Raw genomic sequence first — 24448 nt, forward strand, 5'->3', positions numbered from 1 at the left:
CTCTCGTACGTGTTACCGTTGTCCAGGTAACTCAATCTGCTCCTTAACTTTGTGTCACGGTCCCTTGCAACTGTCACGTTTTTTCGTCTGCACTACTTGGGTACTGTCTTTTTCTCGGCCCGTGCTCTACCCTTTTGCCTGCCCCATCTATGAGGTTTAACGTGTTGCTGGCTTTTCTAGTGGGGGTCATTTTGGTTCTACACATCTCGTCGGTGTCACCTCTGGTGCGGGGGTAATGTCGTTCGGTACCGTTTGTGGACTAGTTAGGGCTACATATACTTTTTTGGGAACCATATTATCGCTTCCATTTCAATGTGGTGGTTACTGTGGAAGACGTATATTATCTCTTGAGTTTATTTATCTTTTGGGCAGATGTGGATCCGAGAAGTTGATATAGTCTGCGTGGAGAAATCCGAACCATTTTACTTTATTTATGTGCACTGTAAACAGCCACCTCCACTGATTCTTTGTGAGGTGGAAGAAACGCTGTCCCATGAGCTAACTAAACATTAAGCAGGGCTTTCAACACTGTGCTGGTAGAACACTGCTCACATTATGTGCCAATGTCTTCGTTTTTACGAAATATGTTTAAATGCTCAAAGGGCTTGCTTTAAAGACCTCCCTGGCTCAGGTGGTTGCTGGGAGCCTGGTCCTGCCACTTGTTAACAGATCTGTTTATGTGCACAGGGGAAGAGTGCGGCCTGCACTGTACGTGTAAACAGTGCCCGGCGAGCCTGGGACAGGAAGGGATTAGGATTAAAGGCCGCATCAGGGAGGGGTGAGGGTGGATTGCTCACGCAGAGGAAGGGGTAAGTAAAGAGGCCACTGTGCTGCAGGTGAGGCAATAGGAAGTCTCTGTGCTGGGGCAAGACTAGTAGTCAGTTCGTACATCATTCTAGGACTCCGCGGTGCCCAGTACAGAGTTTTCCTTGTGACCAGCGTACTTTTATTTATTTATTTTAACTTTTTAATACAGCGCAAACCTATCATCTAGCAGCTTAGTTCCTTACAGAGAACGTTTCTGTTGCGCCAGGGACAGCTCTTACAGAAGAGGAGTTGTACACAGAAGAGTGATTGGCAACGACTTTATTTTTGATGCATTAGGCCTTTTAGGAGGTGTCCTGCGTGGATATAACTGTCAGATAACCTAATATTTATTGGAGTGTGTTGAAAACATAACTTTTGGGCAGTAGTCATTTTTATTTTTACTTCACACATTAGCAATCCTTATTTCCAGTTTGAAGACTTATTGATCATTATTTACGTAGAAGTATTAAAGTTTAGATATATTGAGTGAGCGGGATTAGGACCCAAGTCTCTGGGTTGACAGGATAGTAACTAAATCAGTAGACAAAATCATCATATTTTGAAATTAATTGATTTTAAACCAACACTGAGTCACACAACATATACAAATAAATACATTCAGACCTCATCACTGGGTATATTCACTGAATTGGCGAGTTTTGCACCGTAGTGTCAGCCATTATTGTGCTAGCCAGAGTAATGTGCCTTAACTTAACTGTGCCACGTCGCTGGGTGGTGTCAATATTGTGCCATGCTTGGGATCATGCCAACATTATGTACTACGTGGTGACAAATTATACTTTTTCTGCACGGCCACGTTATCTTGCACGTATTGTACAGATAGGCATCATTAGCAATTGTGTGTATATTGCCTGGGTAATGTGACCGTGTTATACTCTGTCAGTGTGCTCCAAATGGAGACCTTGAAATTGAAGATGGGATCTTGTGAAAACTATGGCAGCTTTAAATGGTCGTCGCTACACCAAAGGGGCTTAAAATGAGTACTTCATAGCAGGGTTAATGATCTCTTGTAGCTTCCTTTGGGAAAGCCATCTCAGAAGTGTGAAGGGGCAGCTTTCTACCAAAAGGACGTCTATTTAGAGAACCCAACATTAAATAAAGCAAGTGAAATGTTAAGGCATTGTTGGACCTTTTGGGGATTGTTAGTATGATTGAGTGAAAATCTGCAGCCTTTATTTGACCGTTTACCAGCAGCTCGGTCCATGCTGTATGTTAGGGTTTATAAGGTCATGATCGGGTAAATGGCAATACCAGATCATACACTTCCCAGGTAATAGCACTTTCTCTAGTAGTGTGAGCCCCAGATACTCTATTTGAACGCCAACACTTGGTCTGTGGAATAGAAAGATATTCATGGTGGTGGCAATAAGCAAGTCCTTTACTATCGGGCATATTTGGTTATTACTTCTGGACAGTAAGTTATGTGAAGCTAAAATGAATTTATATAGCGCGCGTACACCGGGATGGTTTCATGACGCTACCCTGATGGATACGTGTGCCTTAAGGAGTTACTCATAAGCATGCCGTAACAGCCAGGTTTTAAGAAGTTTTCTAAAACCTAGGAGGTCGGTGCAAAAGCGAATTTCAGAAGTAAGCGAATTCCCAAGTTTAGGGGCCAGGATAGCAAACCTTGCACCGCCTACATGCTTCAATTTAAATGAGGGAGTGGGCAGGAATTGCTTATGGGCCGAGCGCATATTACATGTGGGTTCATGCCTTATAATCACTGTTCAAAAATGTAGGACTTCTTCCATTTAGAGATTTGAAAATGAGGCAGCAGACTTTGAAGGCGCAGCGTTGAGTAATCAGGAGCCAATGTAGCTTCCTCAGAAGCGGAGTGACATGGTGGTTCCTGGCTTGAGTGAAAATCAGACGCGCAGCTTGGTTCTGTACTAGCTGCAAGCCTTTTGATCAATATAAGGCTATGCCAAAATACGAGTTGGCATAGTCAGTATGGGACACAACCATGGCAAGAGTAACCTGAATCGGAGCTTTCTGGGTGTGTAATCTTTGGATCTTTTTTATTTTCCTCAGATGGAAGAAACAAGTGGAAATTATATAAATAGATCTGGGACTTCATAGTAAGGTCCTGGTTGATAGTTACCCCAAGGCTCTTGGCCGAACTAGAAGGGGATGGGTGTTGACCCAATTCCTTGGGCCAAAAATTAGGGCCCCAGGGATTTTTATGAATACCTCCTGTTAACCCGGATAAGACAGAGCTGGTTCTAAGTTTTAGATGGTTGCTGTTCATTGTTGTATATTGATTCTTCATGTAATATGGCTGACAGTAGTCATTAGCACTTCCTTAGTGTTCTTTCCTCCTCAGTCTCCCTGAATACCTGTGTGTGTTCTAACCTGTACCAGAGTGTTCTACCGGTGTCAGTTGATGGTCTGGTCAGCTGGCGAGGTGTGTACTCAGCTGTGTCCTACAATAAATCTACATGTAATCAACTAGAAGTATCCTGTCATCTATTGTCAATATTTACAGCATTCATCCATTCACTAATGACAGCACGGTGGACTGAAAAGTCTGGATCGAATTGGGGGAGTTGCTGGTGGAAAATATATAGGTAATATATAAGTGTGAGCTGGTTAAACAAATACCTTATCCAGCAGTCCTCTCGGTCAAATGGGAGTCTGCTTAGTTCACACATGCTGTATAAGAATGACATTTTATATTATAGTACATCACAAAGTAAGTTGCCCTAATCTGTTAAACAATTGCACTTTCTGTTAAATATACACACACACACACCCTCCCTTTAAATCTTTATTACTATTTTGTTAGGTACACTCTATAACCAATGTGACATACCCACAAGAGCACTTGTTGCTGCTGAGAAACCACGGCCATATTACACATTCAACGCTAGCTCATGTGAGTTGTGACCCTCAGATCTGGAAACCATAATTTCCTACCTGCTGTATCCACCCCAGACGGGGTCCTCCTGCAAGGTACTGTTTACAACTCAATCAATACGTGTTACACAGCTAAATGAGGCCCAGTTATAACCTTTAGGACCCGTAGCAACTTCTCATGAACCCAAACTCAGTGCGTGCCCTTTCATACAACCATCTTCTTAGCATTTTTGTCCTTCTTTGGTAATCTTTAGAATCCTTCACCTGCCAAAAATGTACTCTGTTGTGCCACATTACTCTTTTCCCCTATACCTAAAAAGGCACATTAATGTTTTTTCACTGGTTTTAGTTCCTGTCTTACTTCTGTGGAGTTGCTCACATCAGGGATTCCCCGTGAAGAACTCTCCCCTTCTTCTTAACCTGACTGACAGTCAAGTCATGAGATGTTTCATCTCCAAGTTGAGAGGTGGTTACAGGCCCCCCTTTTTAGCCCTCTTAATGTCACACTCTTTGATCTTCTATGATGACTGTCTGCAGTTTCGAGGCAGGAGCCTCCTGAAGCAAAATGAGTAGCACTGATCACTTATTTCAACGGTGAAAGGCTGAGTCGATCCTACGTGGATTCAAATCTTGGTTGATCATGCCACTGGGCCTGTTCTCGACCCACTGAACTACCTTACTGTATTCTATTAAAGCAAACGTCCGAGCAGGGGGAATGTCTTGTATGTACCACCCCCTCCCCCCCCCCACCTTCGCCAAACCAGAAGGGTTGAACACTGCTCAGAACACATATGCAGCACTATCCACATATGTATATTGTGAGGACTCGACAGCACGTACTTAATTCTAACTTTGTCTGCACGTTGGAATTCCAGAGCATCGATGCACTGCTAACTAGTTTGCATATACAGCTAACCGTATATGTGCCAAGGAGAGCCCTTAAGCATGTATGTAGAACTAACCATGTATGTCCCTAGGGGATCAAGGGAGTATGTTAGTATGCTCACAGCTTACCCCAGTCTTTTCCCAAACGAGCACCAGGTGAGCATCATTAACCAAGTATTTTTCATTGGTGTCGCATGGCGTGAAGGCACACCATTAACCCTGTAGATTCTGCATAGCATATACACTGTAGTAGTGAAGCATGTGCCTATGGCGTTAAAATACCATGGACGTGCACGGAGTGCCTGCTCAGGGGGGTCGCCATACAATGGATCGATTCCTAAAAATATATGTCCCGAGAGGGTCAACTTCGTATATGCTCCGCGTTAGTCGTGTGTGTGCTTAGCCTTAGATGGTTGTGTACACACCGCGCTATTTATGTATTAACTAGCAGAGATTATTTATTAAGATAAGGGACAAAGACGCAGACACTCATGATTGGATTGAAAGTGTCTTTTTACTTTGTCTCCTAATATTAAATGCATGTGAAAGCTAATTAATTTAGATTAGAGTTTCTTTTCTTTGCGTCCAGTCTCTAAACCCACTTCGGAATCAGATAAAGTGTTCAAACGTGATGTGCTTGACGCTCACGTAATGTAAAGAAGTGTGCTCCATAGCGGACGCACCCCATGACTGGCTGACTCGTACATGCAGCCAGTGGTTATACAAAGGGCCTGCTGGCCGGGCGCTAGCTTTATTGTTGTTGCGGTTAATGAGTCTGTAGCCTTTTGTGGTTGCTGCCGTTACTGGCGGCTCAATTAGCTGAACAGCGAGGAAACCTCGAAAAGCTATGCCGACTGACTGCTGTTGAAGGAGCAGGCTTGAGTGTGTGCGCACGGTGACAGGCTGTCTTATCTATGTGAGCTGTCTCTGCAACAGGGGTCTCCAACCTTTTCTGTAACGAGCTATTTAAATTCATTGAAAATCATCCCGAGCTACTTAAAACTAGTGATATAAAAGTGAACATCCCATTCAAGAGTGTCAGCAGTGATCACATCGGTGCATAAGCAGGGTTTCCAGTAATAATATCAAAAAGGCTTTTGACAATTTGATATGATTTTGCATGTGTAGTACATACAAACCATAGCTGCAACCCCCCGGGCACCAAGGTATAAATAGTAGTTATACATCTCTCAAACTCTAATAGCTTTAACCACACTTTAAAGATTCAACTATTTTTCTACAGACATCAGCTTATGAGTTGTGAAAATACACAAATTTGCGTCTTGAATACATGCTTTTTAATTCTGATATACATATAATAATTCAACCAAACAAAAGCTTCGATAATCATAGCTGGCTGCACACAGGAGAGCTACTCACAGATATCTTGAGAGCTACTCGTTGGCGACACCTGCTCTGGAATGTGCACCATGGCAAACTCTCTTGTCTGTGTGAACAGGCTCGGGAGTGTGCCACAACTCCAGAATGGCTGATCCAGAAGGAACAGACTGAAGTCTGCACAGTGATTCTACGCAACAACATTTTGCCTTGCTTGGTACTTCCCAAAATATCAATCATACTTAAGTCAGCACCACCTTGCACACTTGTGAGCTTCTAAATAAGCGGCTCCCAGTTGCCTTAACATCGATGTTCTTGCCAGTGCTCTTTAGAGAGGACATTAGGATCCATCAGTATGTCAGAGATATTTAAGTGAGTCTGAAGTCTCCTAAAGCACAGCCATCGAGTGACTCAATGGCTGACTTTCCCTCTTCCAATCCCGGATAGCTTGAGTCTCCCTTCATTTGATGACCTTCTATACTGAATTTATTCTCTTAGTCAAGTATCATACAGGTCCACACCCAAGAGAGATCACCTCTAAATTAAAGTGGATGGACCACTTCCTTCCTCATCACAAGTGTAAAATCTCGCCTTTTCATCATTGACCGCTCATTCAAAACAAGCATTTACAATGCAACGGTTTCGCCTTTGGAAAAGTTTGAGCTATTGGCATTGTAAATGACAACATTTGTATTTGTGTTGGTTTTGAAAACAGATAAATAAATGGCATTGTCCTTTACATTGCCAATCGCTCTAACTTTTCCAAAGGCGAAACCGTTGCATTGTAAATGCTTGTAATACAAATGTCACCCCTAAGGTAGTCCCTGAAAAGTCTCTAGCACTGGATATATTGTATTTAAAAAGTAGTACATGTGTTTTTAAGTTTTACATGCCCTGGTAGTAAAAATCTACAACAATTGTTTTTCACCACTGTAAGGCCTATGGATTCCATTGGATACATTTATGTTGCCTTACCACATTTAATAAGTGCTACATTTCGATTAAGTGCAGATTGGGATCTCAATGTTGGACTGAAATTAATTATATTTAAGGGTTAAGTTGGATTTTAAGTCACAATTCTAAAACTGCCCCTTTTAGGAAGTTGGCATATTCTTGTGCCTGCTAACAGTGTCCTGGATCACATGACTGTGAATATCTTAGCTGCTGGGCTTTGTGTATTCCTTCCAGACAGTGAGAGGAAGGGAGACTAGTAGTTGGCAGTATGAGCCATCCTGCCAGGATGGTTTAGGGTGGAGCTGTTCCCTGCCCACTCACACATATAGTCCTGTCTCCAGCACACACAGAAAGGAACCTGACAGTAGACTTTTGTCACCCCAGAATTTTTGAAGCCTTGGCAGGTGAAGGGAAGAGTTTTCCAGCAAAACCAGATTTGGGGGTAAACCAAGGTGTTCCCCCAACTTCAAGGGCTGCCACCAAGTATAAATATTGGACCCTCAGAGCCACTCTTCAGTACATTCCTGGACCTGTGAAAGACTTCATATGGACTCCCTGGACCCCCAGAGGAATAGCATAAGTGACCACACATGCCAAAACAATGTGTGGCTCAACAATGCAGTTAATACCATCACTGTGTTGTTACCACAAGTTAAATTACACAGCAAGTCATTATAACAACTTGCTTTGTGTAATGGATCTCTAGGGAACTTAAGGGAAGTGCTAGACTTTGGAATTGTTTAGATTACTAATCCAACTCCTGTCGGTGTATCAGTAGGGAAGGTGTTGGATTTAAAATCCAACCCCAGTCCAACACCACATTCCCTAAAGCAAGTTGTTGTAAATGAATTGCGTTGTAATGCAACTTGTGATAACATCGCAGTTGTGGTACTGACTGCGTTGTAAAGGCACTACAATGTAATGCCTGCATTGTAATAGATGCCTCCCCCTCTGAAGACTGCCCTTCTTCTTGAGGCCTACCTTAGTCCCCAGAGGAGTGCCCTGATGCTCTGAACAAACTTCCCTTCTGTTTGAGACCTGGCTTGCTCCTCAGAGGACAGCCGTGCTGCTTCAGGCCTGCCTTACTGATTGAACCCAGGGCTACCAGAGCAAATCCAAGGGCTAATGGTTGGCCTCCTGTGTGAGCTGCAGGGACATAGTATACGCCAGAGACCTTGAACCATGTACCTGGCCTCAACTGGAGCGAGTTCTAACCCCACAAGTGGTTCTCCCTAAATCATGGACCGTTATAAATGGTGTTAAAAGGTGCTGCTCCAGCCTAACGCTAAAAGTTAGAGCTTATTTTCACCAAAAGGTGTCAGAAGAATCAAGACCGGGACCTACCTGCCAGCCAACCGGCCAGCCTGTCTTCACGTAAGCTCCTGTCACTTTCTTCTCCGCAATAGAAAATTCTGTTTAGTGAGACCTCTCAGCACCGGTATCCGGCCTCAAGAAGCACTCTTTGGCTGCAAATTCCACCTTTACCCCGCTGGAGGTTTTCAACTTCAAAAAGTTGTCTAAGTCCAAAGATAAAAATCGACACTGGGCTCGATGGTGAAATGTTCCCAATCGACGATGAACCTCCTCGACCTGCAAATCCAGTTTTCTTTCCCACCATCCTCTACAGCTTCACCAAAACTTGGTTGAACGGCTCCAGAAGGTCTATGGCTCCCCCACGGACACAGCCTACAACTTTCCACGCTGAACTCTATCTTCTCCTGGATTTTTCTCCAAAATATTTTCCAAGTCTGAAGCTAAGCTAAAACTGCACCCAATCCACATTGTGTATCCGACGAATGCTCCATCAACAGCCTTAAATGGTGACTTAGCCTGAAACTCGTGCAACTAGATACCTGTGGTTGGCACTTAGATCTTGTAGGCATTAAATTTCACTAAAATCTTTAAAAATTCATTACTCCAGTTCTACTGATTGGATTTTATTTGCTATTAGTGTCATTTGATTTATTACATTGTTCTATATTTTTCTAAGTTGCATAAATACTTTACACAGTGCTGCTTAGTTACGCCTGACCGCTTTTGTACTGAACTACCAGAGGGTAAAGCACTGGTTAATTTGATGACTTCTGAGGTTCACTCTAAGGAGGATTGTGGTTGTTGCTTATGAAGGGGGTTTCACCCCATCAATCAATAACCTATTTTCTTACACACCAGTTAGCACAGACCCGAATACCTGCCGTAATTCCTTTCATTGGACATTTCCCCTGGTGTCAGGAAGCCATATCTGACAAGTCTCGAGATCTGAAGCCAACCTACACAACCACAGACCAGAAGTTCCTTTTGTTGCTGGTATTTGGACTTTAAGGCCTGAATACTCCTGTGCCACATTTTATCATCAGCAATACATGCCTTGACTCCTGCAGGTGTTCAAACTATTCCCCACTTGTGTCTGCTTACAGACTCAACTTCTTGTTGAGGATCACACACTGATTCTCCTTGAGTGTAACCTCTGGTATGTGGGGGTCATCCTTTGGTTTTCGACTTAGTGAGATTTGGAGAAGGAACGTAAATTCAGCCTTCCTGTTCTTGTCACCAAGTGCTTACTTATGTGTGCATCTAGGCGCTCTATTCAATGGTCCCACTTGTGTTTGTTCACAAGCAGCATATGAATGCTGTATAGAGGCTTGTGTACAAGATAAGGGCCCCTCTACATAGTCCCAGGCGGAGGAGGCCTTTGGCAGGAACGCCTCTCTTTTACCTAAAGTGCTTGCCCACCTCTTTTTTTATCTGTTACATGCTCTTTATTAAAGAAAACTGTTAGACCTGTCATTCACAGGGTGGTCTTCCCTAAACTTTTTTCCTTCCTCCTCCATTTTTGTTGATTTAGCTTTTGCTGGCCCTAGGGCTCTACTCACTTTACCAATGCAACCAGTGCTCAAGAGCATGTGCTAGATCCTTAAAACATGGTATTCTTGGTTCATACCCACTTGCCATACTTAACTTACTTATAATTCCCTAGTAAAGTGGCACAACATGTGCCCAGGGCCTGTAAGTTAAATGCTACCAGAGGGCCAACAGCACTGATTATGTCACTCACTTAAGTAGCCCTTTAAACATGTCTCTGGCCTGCCATTTCAGCCTGTGTGTACAGTTTTAAAATTGCCTTATTGACCTGGATAAGTAATCCTTTTGCCAGTCCTAAACCTTCCCTTTCAATACATATAAGTGACTCGCAGGGTAGGCTCATGACATCCCGGAGGGCAGGGTGCAATGTATTTAAAAAGTAGGGTATGCACTTTTAAGTCCTGGTACTGGTACTCTTAATTTTGTTTCTCACTACTGCAAGGCCTACCCCTCCCAGAGGATAATATTGGAGTTACCTTCATGCATTTAATAATCTGTAATTTCCAAATGGAAACAGGTGACTGGTTCATGTTTGGTGTCTGAAATTGTAATAAAAAATCTTAAATTACTGTTAATGTTGAAAATATCACTTTTAGAAAGTTGGCATTTTCCTGCCTTAGCCATTTAGTGCCTGTAGCCTGTCCTGGGTCACATGACTCAGTGTAACTGAAAGTTGCCCTTTGTGTATTCCTCCTAGACAGCCACGCACAATCAATAGCTTAGGTTTGCCTGGATGGGCTATCACTGGAAGGATCGGAGGGCAGAGCTGGACCCAAACCGACTTACAATTAAATAGGCTGCGTCCTGCCTCTTCACAAAGGATTGCAGATAGCCTGGTGCCAGGGCATGGAAAGCAGGATGCCCGAGGCCTTCAAAGGGAACCCTCTAGTACCTTCACCCAAACTTCAAAGGCACAAATGGGTATAAATACTGGACCTTAGACACCAATCCTCCAATGCACTTCTGGAACCTGTGGATACTCTGCCAGGAAGAGTAGCTGAAAGGACTGCCACTTTGCTGGACTGCTGCTCTGAGGGCCTGATGACCTGCAGTGCCGACCTGCTGCCTGGTGCCCTCTTGCCTGGGTGAGAAGGACTGGACCTGCATCTCTTGAACCCAGAGTGACTCTCAGGGCTAGTTGGCTGTTCTCCTGATCAAAATCCTCAGGGACCCAACTGGCTTCCAACAACCTTGTACCCACAACTGGACTCTGCCATTTGTGAGTGTACCCTGGTAAGTGGTGCCTCCCCAGTCCTGGACCCTTGGAAGTGGGCTCAAGGTGCTTTGCAAGCTTCTGTGGATCCAGTATAACTAATTCATCTCATCTGCGGCGCAGCGCAACCCGAGCAGATCGGAAATATCGCCGCAGCTTCATGGATTGGAACCGCTGAAAAGACCCACATTGTATCACAACAATTGCATCATCAATGTGTGTAGCATCCTTGGTGCAAGAACTCCCATACCTCATCGACGGCAGCCTCGATGACGACGACGGACACTGCATCAGAGCCTTGCAGCTCCATGGAACTGGCTTGTAATTGAAACACAATCTGACTTTTTTGGCGTATTTAATTTGCTTACTCAACTTTTTAATTGCTGCTTTATCGCTTTGCTGATTGCTGTTTGGATATCTATGCCTGTATGTATGGAGGCACTTGTTATTCACAAACCACCCAACCTAACCTAGCATGTGTATAATACCTAATATACCCAAACTACCAACCATACTTAATCTAACACACCTAACCTATCACACCTACCTGCAATACCTTCCTACCTACCATACTTGAACTACAATACCTAATATTACATACTTAACCTGCCCTATCTATCTCACCAACCAAACTTATATATTCATACTAAACATGCTCTCAATCTCTACCATAACTACTAGTCCTATACCACACCTACCTACCACGCCTATAATACGTTACCGACCTGCCAAACCTGCAGTACTTTACAAACCATACCTTACCTACTGTACCACTGCTACTTACCTACCCATCAATCTTACCTACCATACCTATCATACCTAAATGACCCTACAGACCTCAGCCTGCTACCTCAAGGATGTGTTTCTGACTCCTCAGGTAACTGCCTACGGTACTGCTGGCTGCATCGGGGAACTGACTGTTGAAACGTATTAATCAAAATGTGAATTCCATTGCTTCTTCAAAATAGTGACACCTATTGGCTTTGCCTTGCTTCTTTCCAACCATATGTTGTGCTTAGTCTGTAAAAGCTCTACCATATACATCCTCAACAGCCTATTGCAAGTTAATGCTGGCATGCAGTTTCCACCATCCTTCGATTTACTCTGGCAGCAATAATCCTTTATTTATATATATCATACTGGTACCCATTGCATTGTCCGTTTGCGTCTACATCATGGTATAGTTGGGAAAAATAGTGTAATAAAAAGTTCATATGTATACTGTACCTCGCGCGGGGAACCTGCACTTCAGAGTACAGTTATGCAAGCAGCACTTGGTGGATCCCATACAGTCCGTGTCTCGTGAACATTGATCAGTCTCCGTACGGGTACAGTTAAAAGTGTCTTCTGAACACTTACCTTGCGTTTCTGTAACAGAGAAAAAGTACACAGTACACAAAAATTACAGCTACTACATCATTTCCAAAATGACAAAACAGAACATATAGAATATGTATGAATACTTAACAAAGGTTGTTTACTATCATAGAGTGTGAAGGGACATTATACATGCACAACAAGATAGTAGCTTGAGTTGTCTAGGGAAACATTTACCCTGCTATCTTTACGACAACCAGACTTAACAATGAGGTTGGTACCACGCATGTGACGTTACCACACGTTACTTTAGCACACAAGTTGTTACAATGACCTGCTAATGGGGGGCGCATTGTTGGACTGGCGTTTGATTATTAAGTCCAACACCTTCCCTGCTGTTGCATAGACTGGAGATGGAGTAGTAATTTATACTATTCCAAAGTGCAGCGCCCCCTAAATCAAGTCTTTGTAACGACTTGCTTGCTAAAGCAACACATGGTAACCTCGCACACAGGGTACTGACTGCGATTCAAAGGCATACGGGGTAAATGCCTGCAGGGTTCCATCATACAACAGTTGTCTATGTTGTCTGCAAACCCTTAAAGTTCCTCAGCAACACTCTCTCCTGCCCAGGCTATTGCCTGATGCCTTGCCACCCACACTGAGCAGCACCTTCGCCAGCAGAGATATTAAAAATAAAATACCAGGTGTCCTGCTACCTTTCCCTTTCAGAAGCCCAGGCACATCCCACTGCCACAACCTTGGAAATACACGCCCTGAGGAAGGGGAGACCCACAAGAGGTTGTACACCGAAACGCACGTCGGCATTGCAATACTCTTGTGGATCATGTTAAACCTATGATCTATGTTTCTGTCTGCGCCAATTGCCCAAAATAAATGTGAAGGCTGATGGTATATATGCTGTCATCCTAAAAAGGATTATCTGTACTAAAAACGTCACTATTAATGTTATCACCTCTTGGATATTGTGGTCCACCTATTTATGTACTGCCTTGTTGCTGTGAGTATGGCTGGATTTCTGAGTTTCAGAACGTATGAGTATGCATGGTTATGAGTCTATTGATATGAATGGCTGAGTAAGTGTGATGTGGGATCATGTCTTCCGTCTCTTTTTTTTATCGCCTATTTAAAACACTATAATGTGAATTGATAATTAATACATTTTGGTATGATTTGAATCTTTATTGTGGAATGCCTTTGTCCATGGGCCAGCTATTTGAATGTTTATTTATCTGCGACGTATAGCGCACTTTCATTTATACAGGTAGAGAAATTTGTTCAAATAGTTTGTGCTTCTTTCCCATTTTTCTACCTCCATCTGTTATCAGGGGCCCCCTCTGTTTGAGTGGTTTTGCCTCCTAAATAGAACCTAGTTCAGTGTTGCACATGCCAAGGCTGATATTACCAGCAGTGCTGGAACATCTCTACCAATGTTTTCAGCAAGTACAACCTCTTAAAGGAAATATTGTAAGGAGGTAGCTGAATACCTCATGTAATGGGCACAACAGAGGAGAGAGAAGGTGTCTTAGCTGCTTACAATATCGGAGCATTATCAAAATAAGCCTGAATTTGACCTAAAGGGGTTCACTTATTACCAGGAAATAGGTTTTTGGTTGTGTTTTGGAGACACTTGGTGGATTGTAGCTAGGTATTTTTTAAGGAAGTGTGTGTTTAGCACAGAGTGTTTTTGTTGTGTTTTCCTGCTTTCACATTTCTTTCTAACATAACATGGATCCTTTCTGGAATCACATCTTATCACTTTGGCATTATTAGCGCATTGCATTGAAAGTTACTACAGTGTTCTCAATGTATATAATGTATATTAACATTGACTGCTTTACCGATACATGGGTTCCATGAAAATAAGAGTATGTTTTATTATTTTTGTCTACAGATTAAGCCCCCGAAGAAAGGCCGATGAGGCCTGAAATGCATTGAGCAGTTCTACAAATAATGTTTTTATCATGATGTATATGTAATTTATGTATTACAAAAGAAAGGCTTTGTGAGGTAAACAAAAGAAAAAGAAAAAGATTGTTTTGATGACAGGAAATTCATATTGTGGAAACTACATTTGGAATGTTGATAAAGTATATGATTAGTATACATTTCTAAACTGTGATTTCAACCAAGATAAGGTTAGGCAACAGTGCGCAGAAGCCAAGTGGAAAAACTTGAAGTCAAATTAGTCTTAGCTGCCTCTACATCCAGCTCCTTAACAGTAAAGAAATGTGTAGATTTCTGTTCCTCAAGTTCCTTACCCTGGTCCCTTTCAGCCCTCTACCCCTCTGTTTCTCATCTTCTCTGTCCTGTACTGATCCCTGTCTTGGAGTCTTTCCCTTTAAAGTTTAGCTAATTTTATTCATCATTTTAAACTTATTTTATTGTGTGGTGAGGAATACAAAAAGCAATAGATAGAAAGCTTGAATTATTCTCAGTCACTGGTAATTTCCCAGGCTGCGTCTCAGTCCATTGTTTTTGTGCCTACCATGCCACCTCAAATCAGCCTTGACCCTGCTCCAATAGGTACTTTGATAAGCCACGTCATCTGAACCGGATCACAAGCAACCTTCATCTGGAGGGGTGGGCTGCCTGTCCTGGCAGCTCAGGCTGGACCAAGATTGATTTGCATAAGACGGGTCTCAGTCTAAAAGGCACATTGGGAAGAAAAACTATGGACTGGGATCCGGCCCGAGAGATTTCTAGTGCCTGAGAATAATTCAAACAATTCTTCCATAACCTTGTTCTTTTTTGCTGTTTTATTAAAGTGTAGCAAAATTCTATAACTTTCCCATATTTCTCAATGTTTACTCATAAAGGCATTATGGATTAGTTACTTACCTGTAATCCTAGTTCTCTTCCAGGGGTACACTCATTAAAGTCATAAGCACTAAGCATGGGCGGATTTTACGAATTGGCAATCCGCGAACTTGCGTATTTACGGATTCGCAATCCGCAAAATCCGCGAACTCTCGCGAATTTGCGGATTTTTTTTTTTTATGTTCGCAAGGATTTCTGCCAGTTCGCGAGGGTTCTGTACCAGTTCGCAATTGCGAACTTACTTGTCGGCTCGCAACAGCCGCGACTATGTTGTTTCTACATCTGGTTCATCATCACAGGTTCACAGCACCCTCTGTTTCACCACTGCCACCCTCTGGTACACCCATGCCACCCTCTGGTACATCACTGCCACCCTCTGGTTGGTTTATCACTGTAGATTATGGGGGTGAAAAAAAGCAAGCACACCTGCCCTGCTTCAACTGACATGAATTAATTTGGGGTTGATTAATGTGTCACTGAATTTAAACTTCCAGTCTGGCTGGCACCTGCTTCCTTATCTGTAATTTGCTGAACTCTGAAGGGGCCCCTCAGGAAGCACTACAGGGAATGGTTACTAATGATAAGATTGAACTTTTGCACCTGCTGAGTGCTTTCAGTATTGTCTGTAATTGCTTTCTGTTGCAGTGTAATTTTTTTAACAGGACCTTTGTTGTATACTTGTAGCTATTCTCTGAGCCTGCTGTGAGGGTCAGAGCAGGGTCATAGAATAGTTGCAAGTAGGCAATTAACTCTGAAGCGGCCCCTCAGGAAGCACTACAGGGAATGGTTACTAATGATAAGATTGAACTTTTGCACCTGCTGAGTGCTTTCAGTATTGCAAAAATCCAAATATCCAGCAGCATCCACAAAAGTAATCCTTCCAGGTCACGATCCAAATCAAAGTGACCAGCACATGAAGAAAGCACTGGGAGGAGCCTGGTGGACAGGAACAGGAAGTTGGAGACTGTGGGGCACTTCCTTCCCCCCACCCCCAACCCCCAAAATGAACTCCTTGCAAAGAAAAAGTGCAGGCAAATGTCAACCTGAGGAGTTATTCTGATAAAAATCATAATTTTCAAGGTTTATGCTGCCTGCTGGTGGATTTCTTGTGCGAAATTGCAAATTTTGCAATCTCGCAATTGCGAGATTGTCGCTGCCCGCCGCATCTACGTGTTCGCAAGTATTTACTCCCGCGAAATTGTATAGTATTCTAGTTGGCAAGCAAAAAATCCGCTTCGCACGGATTTTACGAATTTTCGGCAAGTTCGCTAGAGTTCGCGGATTGCGAATTTACCGAAAATCCGCAAAATCCGCGAGCGGAACGGATTTTACGCCCATGCTTAATAAGCACTGAATAATCTCCGCCCATGAGTGGGAACCCGGAACATATAATAAAAAAAAAATATATATATATATATATATATATATATATATATATATATATATATAAGTGTGTAAATATATATAATAATAGTACATAGTACTAAACAAATTATACACATATATATGTATAACCAATAAAATGCAGCCCAACATAACCCATAGGCTAATAGAGCCATAATTACATATCTTCTGCAGTATGAAAATAAACCATATAAACAATGCAATAAAAAGGCATGAGCCTCAAAAGCATTCCATAATCCGCAAAAAACCTTTTATTTTCATCAAAGAATTTGTAATAAAAGGCAATTAGCCTAAGAAGGCTGCATACAGAAAAACTATCCCTCTACAGAAAATCAGACTGACACCTCGCCTTTTCTCCCCAAGGATTGAGTCCCTTGGCTCTACCAATCTTTGTTAGTGTGTCTGTATTTGGGGTTTTCATTTCATTCTCCCTCCAAATTTTAACTGCTATTTTGAGTGATCATTAGTGTTAACACTGGACCTCATCAATTGGTATGTACTGTCTCCAGGGGTCTGAAATCTCATGATCCCACCATTCGTCACTAACCGAAGCGTTGTCTTTGGAGTTTGTGCCATCATTGGTTCGTGCGCTGCATTCAATTAGGGTAATGTCATTCACCACTTGATGTCTTAGGACCAAAATACCGCTGTAGGGCAACCGCCCAGAGATCTGGTAATGTCTGTCTCAGACTGCTGCGCAGACCTTCTTGGTTTCCATCTGATAAAGAATGAACCTACCACTAGTCTTGTACCTACACACCAGATATGATGGTCATGGGAGAAAGCTGACAAATTAGAGGATCAGAAACTTTCTGTGGTCCTTGGCCTCCTCCAATCCTGGAGGAGCACCCTGCCCTCACTGCAAGTAAGATTTCACAGCTTCTGAGCCTAGAGTACCCAGGCTGATTAGTTTTGACTGCTCGTTGGTCTGATCTATCAGCCTTATATCTGCTCCTACTACAATGGAAGAAGGTCATAACACATGAAATGGACAGGGGCGAGCATCACGTGAGGCAGGAGGTACTAGTAAGAAAACAAGTTACTTACCTGTAACTGTGGTTCCCCAGTATTGGTAACTTTCATAGATTCCCATGCTTTTGTATCATTCCCCATCGTCGGAATGGGAGTCTTAATAACCAAAAGTAACATAGCATTAGGTACAAAAGAGAAAGAAAAGGCCTAGGCTTCATTCCCTTTTGTAGCATATCCACCTCTTTTTGTAAAAGAGACCAAACTAATCATCAGCCAATCAGAAGAGCCTCACCCCTTAGAACCCTCCTGAAGAAACCTCAGAGCCTCAGATTTTCACAGCCGTTGTGTAACAGTAACCATATCTGCTGGAGGCTGAGCTTTCCTTGGGGAGGAGGGTGGGCGCATGGGAATCTATGAAAGTTACCAATACTGGGGAACCACAGTTACAGGTAAGTAAATTGTTTTCTTGCCCCAGTATTGGAACTTTCATAGATTCCCATGCGTTTGTATCAGAGTAGCAAGCAGTAAGCAATACAGCACATTTTGTGACATAAACATTGTAGGAGAGATGGGTCTGCTATCCTATGGTCACCCCAATTTTTGCTTTTTGCTTCACTGGTTTTCGACTTAATGTGGCTGTGGGCCTGCTAATCAGACCCACAGCCTGCTGTTCTCTCTCTAAATTCACAGACATGTACTATAGGTACATCACCAATTTGGTACTGGACACCTTGTCAGCCCCTGTACCATGCACTATAGGTGCTCAGGGCATAGGTGCATCCAAGGCCTACCAGGGGCTGCAGCATATCTTTTGCCACCCCTGGCTGGTACTTAAATCGACACAACTGGCTGTTTAGACAGCTGGGGCAAGGTGGTGTACTCACCCCTTGCTTAGCTATAGTATGCCTATGTCTAAACCTATATCTGGACACATATACACCTATAAGTCACTCCTATGGCAGGCCTTTACAATCCTGGAGGCAGAGTGCTTGGTTTTATGTGAGATGGTGTTCTAGCATGAGCTGAGCCTGTCTGCAGTGTTCGGAACCATTTCCTTACTGCTGTTCCAGTGGTACTGCCATACCATATACTCTTAAGTGCATTATAATCCTCGCGGTTAATGCTAACTTTGGTTTGGCTTTATCAAAACATGTCGTGTTTGGTGTCATACACTTTGGAATACTACCCCCTCGCCAGGTCTGGCGACGGGGGTAGCATTCCACCCTTCTAGAGGGAGAAGACATGTTACTTTACTGAAAACACGGTTAATCCTAACCAAAGCCCCAGCATCACAAAATGGATGCTGCTGCAACAGACACGAGTCTGGCCTCCTGCTGCTGACCGAAACTCGTTAGAGGATGCTTGATAAAAGGATCTCCTGTCACAGGGAGGTGTCACACCACCCCAGACAAGAGATAGTGGATTGTAGCAGGGAGGGTTGAAAGAAACTAGACACTGCCTGGGGCGCACAAGGTGTCCCTGGGCAGATTCCAGTCAAACCGGTTCTGGGGCCATCCTGCCCCAGTCCTGGCGGCAAACTGGACAAAGGAAAGGGGTGTAACCGCCCCCTTCCTGGGTCCCACCCATAGGAGGGACCTAGCAGGTAATCCAGCCCCTAGATTTGGAATATAGGTTGGAGCAGTGCCAATGCACATCAGATTATCCTGACTGAAACTTATGAAACGAAACTCTGGACCCTTCGACATCCTACTCGACGTAGAAGACTGAAGAATCTCCCTTGTGGTCAAGCAGTGACCACCGTGTGTAAACAGGCACCATCCAGCACCTCGACGTTTTCTTTGTTGCAGTTCCCGCCGGAACTCGAGCGACAGAGATCGACAAGACCCAGCGTGCTTGCCTTCTAAAAGCCCGATCCACAGTCTATGCAAAGCTGAGACCCATGGAGGCAACCTGAAGTGGGAGCGGCCATCTTGGAGGAACAACGAAGCGCTGACCGTGCAGCATCCGAGGATCCCTTGAAGCTGTGCATTGGAGTATGAGAAGCTCCAGGCTCGAGCAGCTTTTGCACCGAAGCTCACCCCTCTACACTCGACGAGTGCTGCGTGGGGCCCTTCTGCATTTTTCTGCTCGACGCGTTGGTCTGGTCGCTTGCCCGTTGGCTAGTGGCCCCAGTACCAGCGAACCTGTGAATTTGCTCTGCTAGTCTGGTTGCTCCAGACTGGCCCTTGCTCCCCTGAAAAGGAGCACCTGCTCAGACCTTGCTGGTCCGAGTATTAAGCCATCTCCGAATCCTGCGTGGGTTGCCTCTGTCAAGGCCTGTTGACTCCGATCTTGAAGCCGACACCGCCGACAGCGAGAGCCTTCGTGGGACAGCTCGTGATTCACTCCAGGACATCCTCGGTGCCCCAGAGACCACGTGGCAGCGGAGAGAAGCTACACGACATCGACCTGATTGCGCCCGACATTGCCTGGTTCCTTCCTGGTTCCTTCCTGGTCACTGGCTAGTGATCCAGACTCTGTCCCCTCTGCTTTCAGGTACTCTTCAACTTCGATCCACCCTTGGATCACACCGGACACTTCTCTTCTGGACGCCTGCAGCATCTTCATCTCCAGGCACCCTAGATCTTCGTGACGAAACCCGACACATCTTCGCACCTGTGCACCCGCTTCCTGTGGGTGAGGTAACTCTTGAACACCGGTGCTTCTGTAGTGGTTAACACCTCTAGTGACTAAGTCTAAAGTTTTGTCCTTCTAGGCCAGTCGGAAGACTCTTAAAACTGTAACTCGATAACTTTTACGCACCATTGACTTAACATTGGGGCATGCGTGTGCTTCCTGCACTGCACCCGAATCCCGCGGGCTACTCCCGTCCTAACTGCTGTTAGTCCAGTGTAGTCCCAGCGATTCACAAGGCCCTAGGCCTTACCCCCGATCAATTAGTGATTGTTATACCACTTTTTTGATATATGGTTCGAGTGGCCACCGGCCTCATCCATAACTGTGCAACTTCTATATGTAATATTGTGCTTTTGTTTTAACGCTTGTGCTTCATTGCTCATAAAGAGTAGTGGAGATTATTCTGAGAATAAATACATATATTTTTATAATATATAACTTGTGTGGTGTCCTTTCATTTGATATTACAGGATTGCATATGGTAAAACAGCTTGCTTCACATGTCCTCTTGAGTTAAGCCTTTAGGCAGCTTGGTCCATGCTACCACTAGGATAGCTTGTCTTTAAGGTTGACTTACAACCACCACCATAAGGGATTGTTTGGACTGATACAGGGTGCCCACAGAACTGTGGACATCCTACATCAGCCCAACTTCTCACATTGGTGAGCAGCGGTACAGATTTGAGCTTGCTGTTGTTTTACCTTTGCAATCTTTTTTATCAAATTGAAAGATCACATTAAGTACCATAGGTACATATAAACAAAGCTTAGCATATTTAAGTTCTACTGAACTTAGTAGTTGTAGGTAGAAGGGCTTAGCACACCCTGACTACAACTCACTAGCAAGGTACAGTAGGAAAACACTTAGTGTAGGTAGGTGCATCACTTACACCACACTAGAGTCATGTCTGCCACAGGTGAAGCTCCGAGCTCTCTACCTATGGTGGTTGACCCTCCACAGGCAACCTCAGACTATGACAAATTCAGCCATAGAGACCTGAGTGCCCTGTGCACTGCCAGGAAGCTGAAAAAGGGTCACAACCCTACCATTCCTATCATGATAGCCATCCTGGGGAAGGATGACCTTGAGAAAGGCAGAATAGTCCCCTCAGGAGAAGGAATGCATCCCCCAGATAGTGAGAACACCTACCCAGAAGTAGAAAATGAGGAGGTAGACCCTGAATCAGAAGGTGAAGAGTCAGATCATGATCAAGGGGTTAGCCAGGTACCAGTTGGGAGGCTAAGCCAGGCCAACTTGGACCTACATAGAAATGGAGAGGGCCAGCACCTCCCCAGAGTACATAACCGAATTCTCCCAGGCAATAGAAGAGAGAGATCACCTTCAAGGGATTCTCACATTTCTAGTGCCTCAAGAGAATCTCAGAGAGGAATGACTTCCCCTCAGAGGAAAGAGCACAAGGCCAGAATGAGAGCTGTTAATCTCCAAATAGAGAGGGAAGAGTTAGCCCTGGCCCAAGCTAGACTTGCTTTGGCAAGAGAACAGAAGTTGAGTGGTGAAATACCCACTGGTGGCAGCAATATCCCAGAGGATAGAGACAGGTCCTATGATCACAGAAACCTGACTAAGTTTGTGCCCCCCTACAGAGATGGGGATGATATCCACAAATGGATAACTGCTCTGGAGAGGGCAAGCATGGTACAGCAGGTCCCTCAAGATCAGTGGGCAGCAATCTCTTGGCTCTCCTTTTCTGAGAAAGGGAGAGATAAGCTCCTCACTGTTAGACCTGAGGATGCTAATAACTACTCTGTCTTGAAGAGTGCTCTTATTGAAGGGTTTGGCCTAACCACTGAGCAATACAGGTTGTTGTTCAGAGACACCCAAAAAGCACAGACTCAAGACTGGACTGATTTTGTTGATTGTGCCACTAAGGCTCTGGAGGGTTGGTTGCAGGGAAGTAAAGTTTCAGACTATACAGGATTGTACAATCTTATAATGAGAGAGTAGATCCATAATAACTGTACAAACCATCTGTTGCATCAACACCTTGTAGACTCTGATCTGACCTCTCCCCAAGAATTGGGAAAGAAGGCAGACAAATGGGTCAGAACAAGGGTTAAGCAGAAACCCCAGAACCAAGGAGGTGATCAGAAGAAAGCAGACCAGAAGGGTGGAGATAAGAAAGAAAAAGACCAGAAGTTTTCTACAGGCCCCCAAAATAGTAATAAGGAGGGTGGTTCCTAAAATGGTAACAAGAAAAAGAAGAATGATGGCCCAAAGAAACCTTGGTGCAACTTTTGTAAGTCCACTTCTCATTGGGGAAGTGAATGCACTAAGAGAAATCCAGCCCCTACCACTGCAGCCCCTAAGGCACCTGCACCCCTAGTACAGTTAGCAGTGGTAGTGCACAACCCAAGGCTATAGTGGGGTTAACCCTGGGTACTGATATGGAGACTGGATTAATCAGAATCCCTACTCAGGCAGTTCTGATCTGTGAGGGGGACATAGCTATGTCCTCTACTATAAGTCCTAATAACTTGGGCAAGTACAGGCAGACGCCTTTAATTAATGAGAAGCTGGCTCAGGCCTACAGGGACACGTGTGCCAGTGTCACTATGGTGACACCTAACTTTGTGGACCCTGAACAGATGATACTAGGTGAGAACTACCTAGTGACCAATGCTAGCAATGCCACTACTGCCCATAGTGTGGCTGTTGTTAATTTCTCCTTGGGAGGGGTAACTGCCCTCAAAAGAGTTGTTGTTAGTGCAGACCTCCAAGTTGACTGTTTGTTGGGCAATGATCTGGAGGAATCATTATGGTCAGAGGTGGAGTACAGGACTCATGCAGAAATGCTAGGGATTTCAGCCCATGTCCTTGCTGTAAGCAGGTCCCAGGCCAAGAAGTGCCTACCTGAACCTGTGGTGGATCTTGAAACAATAGACCAACCACAACCCAAGAGAAGGAGCAAGAGGGTCAAGGCAGAGCCTTCCCACTTGTCCCAGGTCAGGATCAGACCTCACAGGAGGGTGATTCTGTGATCCAAGAGGAGACTGTCTCTGAAGAGCTTGAACCTGATCAGGTTGAGTTTCTGGGGACAGGGGGACCCTCAAGGGCAGACCTGGGGCAGGCTCAGTTTACTTGCCCTTCACTTGAACACCTCAGACAGCAAGCTGCTGCAGAGGCTGCAGGGAATGCTCAAGGTACCCATAAAGTATATTGGGATGATGGGCTCCTTTATTCAGAGGCTAGAGACCTCAAGCCTGGTGCAACCAGGATGTTGGTTATACCTCTGCAATTTAGGGGCTTCCTTCTAACCTTGGCCCATGATATTCCCCTTGCAGGACACTTAGGCCAGAACAAGACTTGGGACAGGCTTGTCCCTCACTTTCACTGGCCTCATATGTCAGAAGATGCCAAGGAGTTTTGTCGCTCCTGTGTCACCTCCCAAGCCAGTGGCAAATCAGGTGGCACCACAAAGGCCCCCTTATACCTCTACCTGTGGTGGGGGTACCCTTTGAGAGAGTTGGGATTAACATTGTTGGACCAATGGATCCCCAAACAGCATCTGGGCACAGATTTATCCTGGTGGTAGTGGATCATGCCACCAGATACCCAGAAGCAATTCTCCCGAGGACCACAACAGCTCCTGTTGTGGCAAGGGCCATACTTGGAGTTTTCTCCAGAGTGGGCTTTCCAAAGGAGGTACTTTCAGACAGAGGTACTAACTTTATGTCTGGATACTTAAAGGCAATGTGGAAGGAGTGTGGCGTGAACTATAAGTTCACCACACCCTATCACCCACAGTGCAATGGGCTTGTTGAGAGATTCAACAAGACCCTAAAGGAAATGATATAAGGATTACCTGAAAAGCTCAGGCGTAGATGGGACATCCTTTTACCCTACTTACTCTTTGCTTACAGAGAGGTCCCACAGAAGGGGGTTGGCTACAGCCCTTTTGAACTTTTGCTTGGCCACCCTGTGAGGGGTCCATTGTGTCTTGTGAGGGAAGGATGAGAGTTACCTCTCAAAGAGCCTAAACTTGATATTGTGGACTATGTACTTGGTCTCCGATCCAGGATGGCTGAGTACATGGAGAAAGCATCCAAAAACCTGGAGGCCAGCCAAGAATTACAGAAAGCTTGGCATGACCAAAAGGCTGTTCTGACTGAGTACCAGCCAGGACAGAAGGTGTGGGTGTTGGAGCCAGTGGCACCAGCAGCTCTCCAGGACAAATGGTCTGGACCCTACACCATACTGGAAAAGAAGGGAGAGGTCACCTACGTGGTAGACTTTGGCACCTCTAGGAGCCCCCACAGGGTGCTCCATGTAAACAGGTTGAAAGCATTTGTTGACAGGGAAAGCATGGGTTTACTCAT

The 24448-nt window shown here is 44.4% G+C and overlaps 1 protein-coding gene across 8 annotated transcripts in view; it reads right to left on the minus strand.

The window, feature by feature from the left end:
• The window catches only part of LOC144764028 (uncharacterized), a 1051947-nt gene that overhangs the window by 910497 nt on the left and 117002 nt on the right, over positions 1 to 24448 (minus strand). For 7 of the 8 annotated variants that reach the window (XM_078650166.1, XM_078650163.1, XM_078650164.1 and 4 more), the window contains exon 3: positions 12167 to 12307. In XM_078650166.1, coding sequence (XP_078506292.1) covers positions 12167 to 12307 — 141 coding nt within the window. Of the gene's footprint in view, positions 1 to 12166; positions 12308 to 24448 lie in introns of those variants that run through there. The other variant, XM_078650167.1, reaches the window with a different exon arrangement.

The sequence above is a fragment of the Lissotriton helveticus genome, chromosome 6, assembly GCF_964261635.1.
Source record: "Lissotriton helveticus chromosome 6, aLisHel1.1, whole genome shotgun sequence".
Taxonomy (NCBI): domain Eukaryota; kingdom Metazoa; phylum Chordata; class Amphibia; order Caudata; family Salamandridae; genus Lissotriton; species Lissotriton helveticus.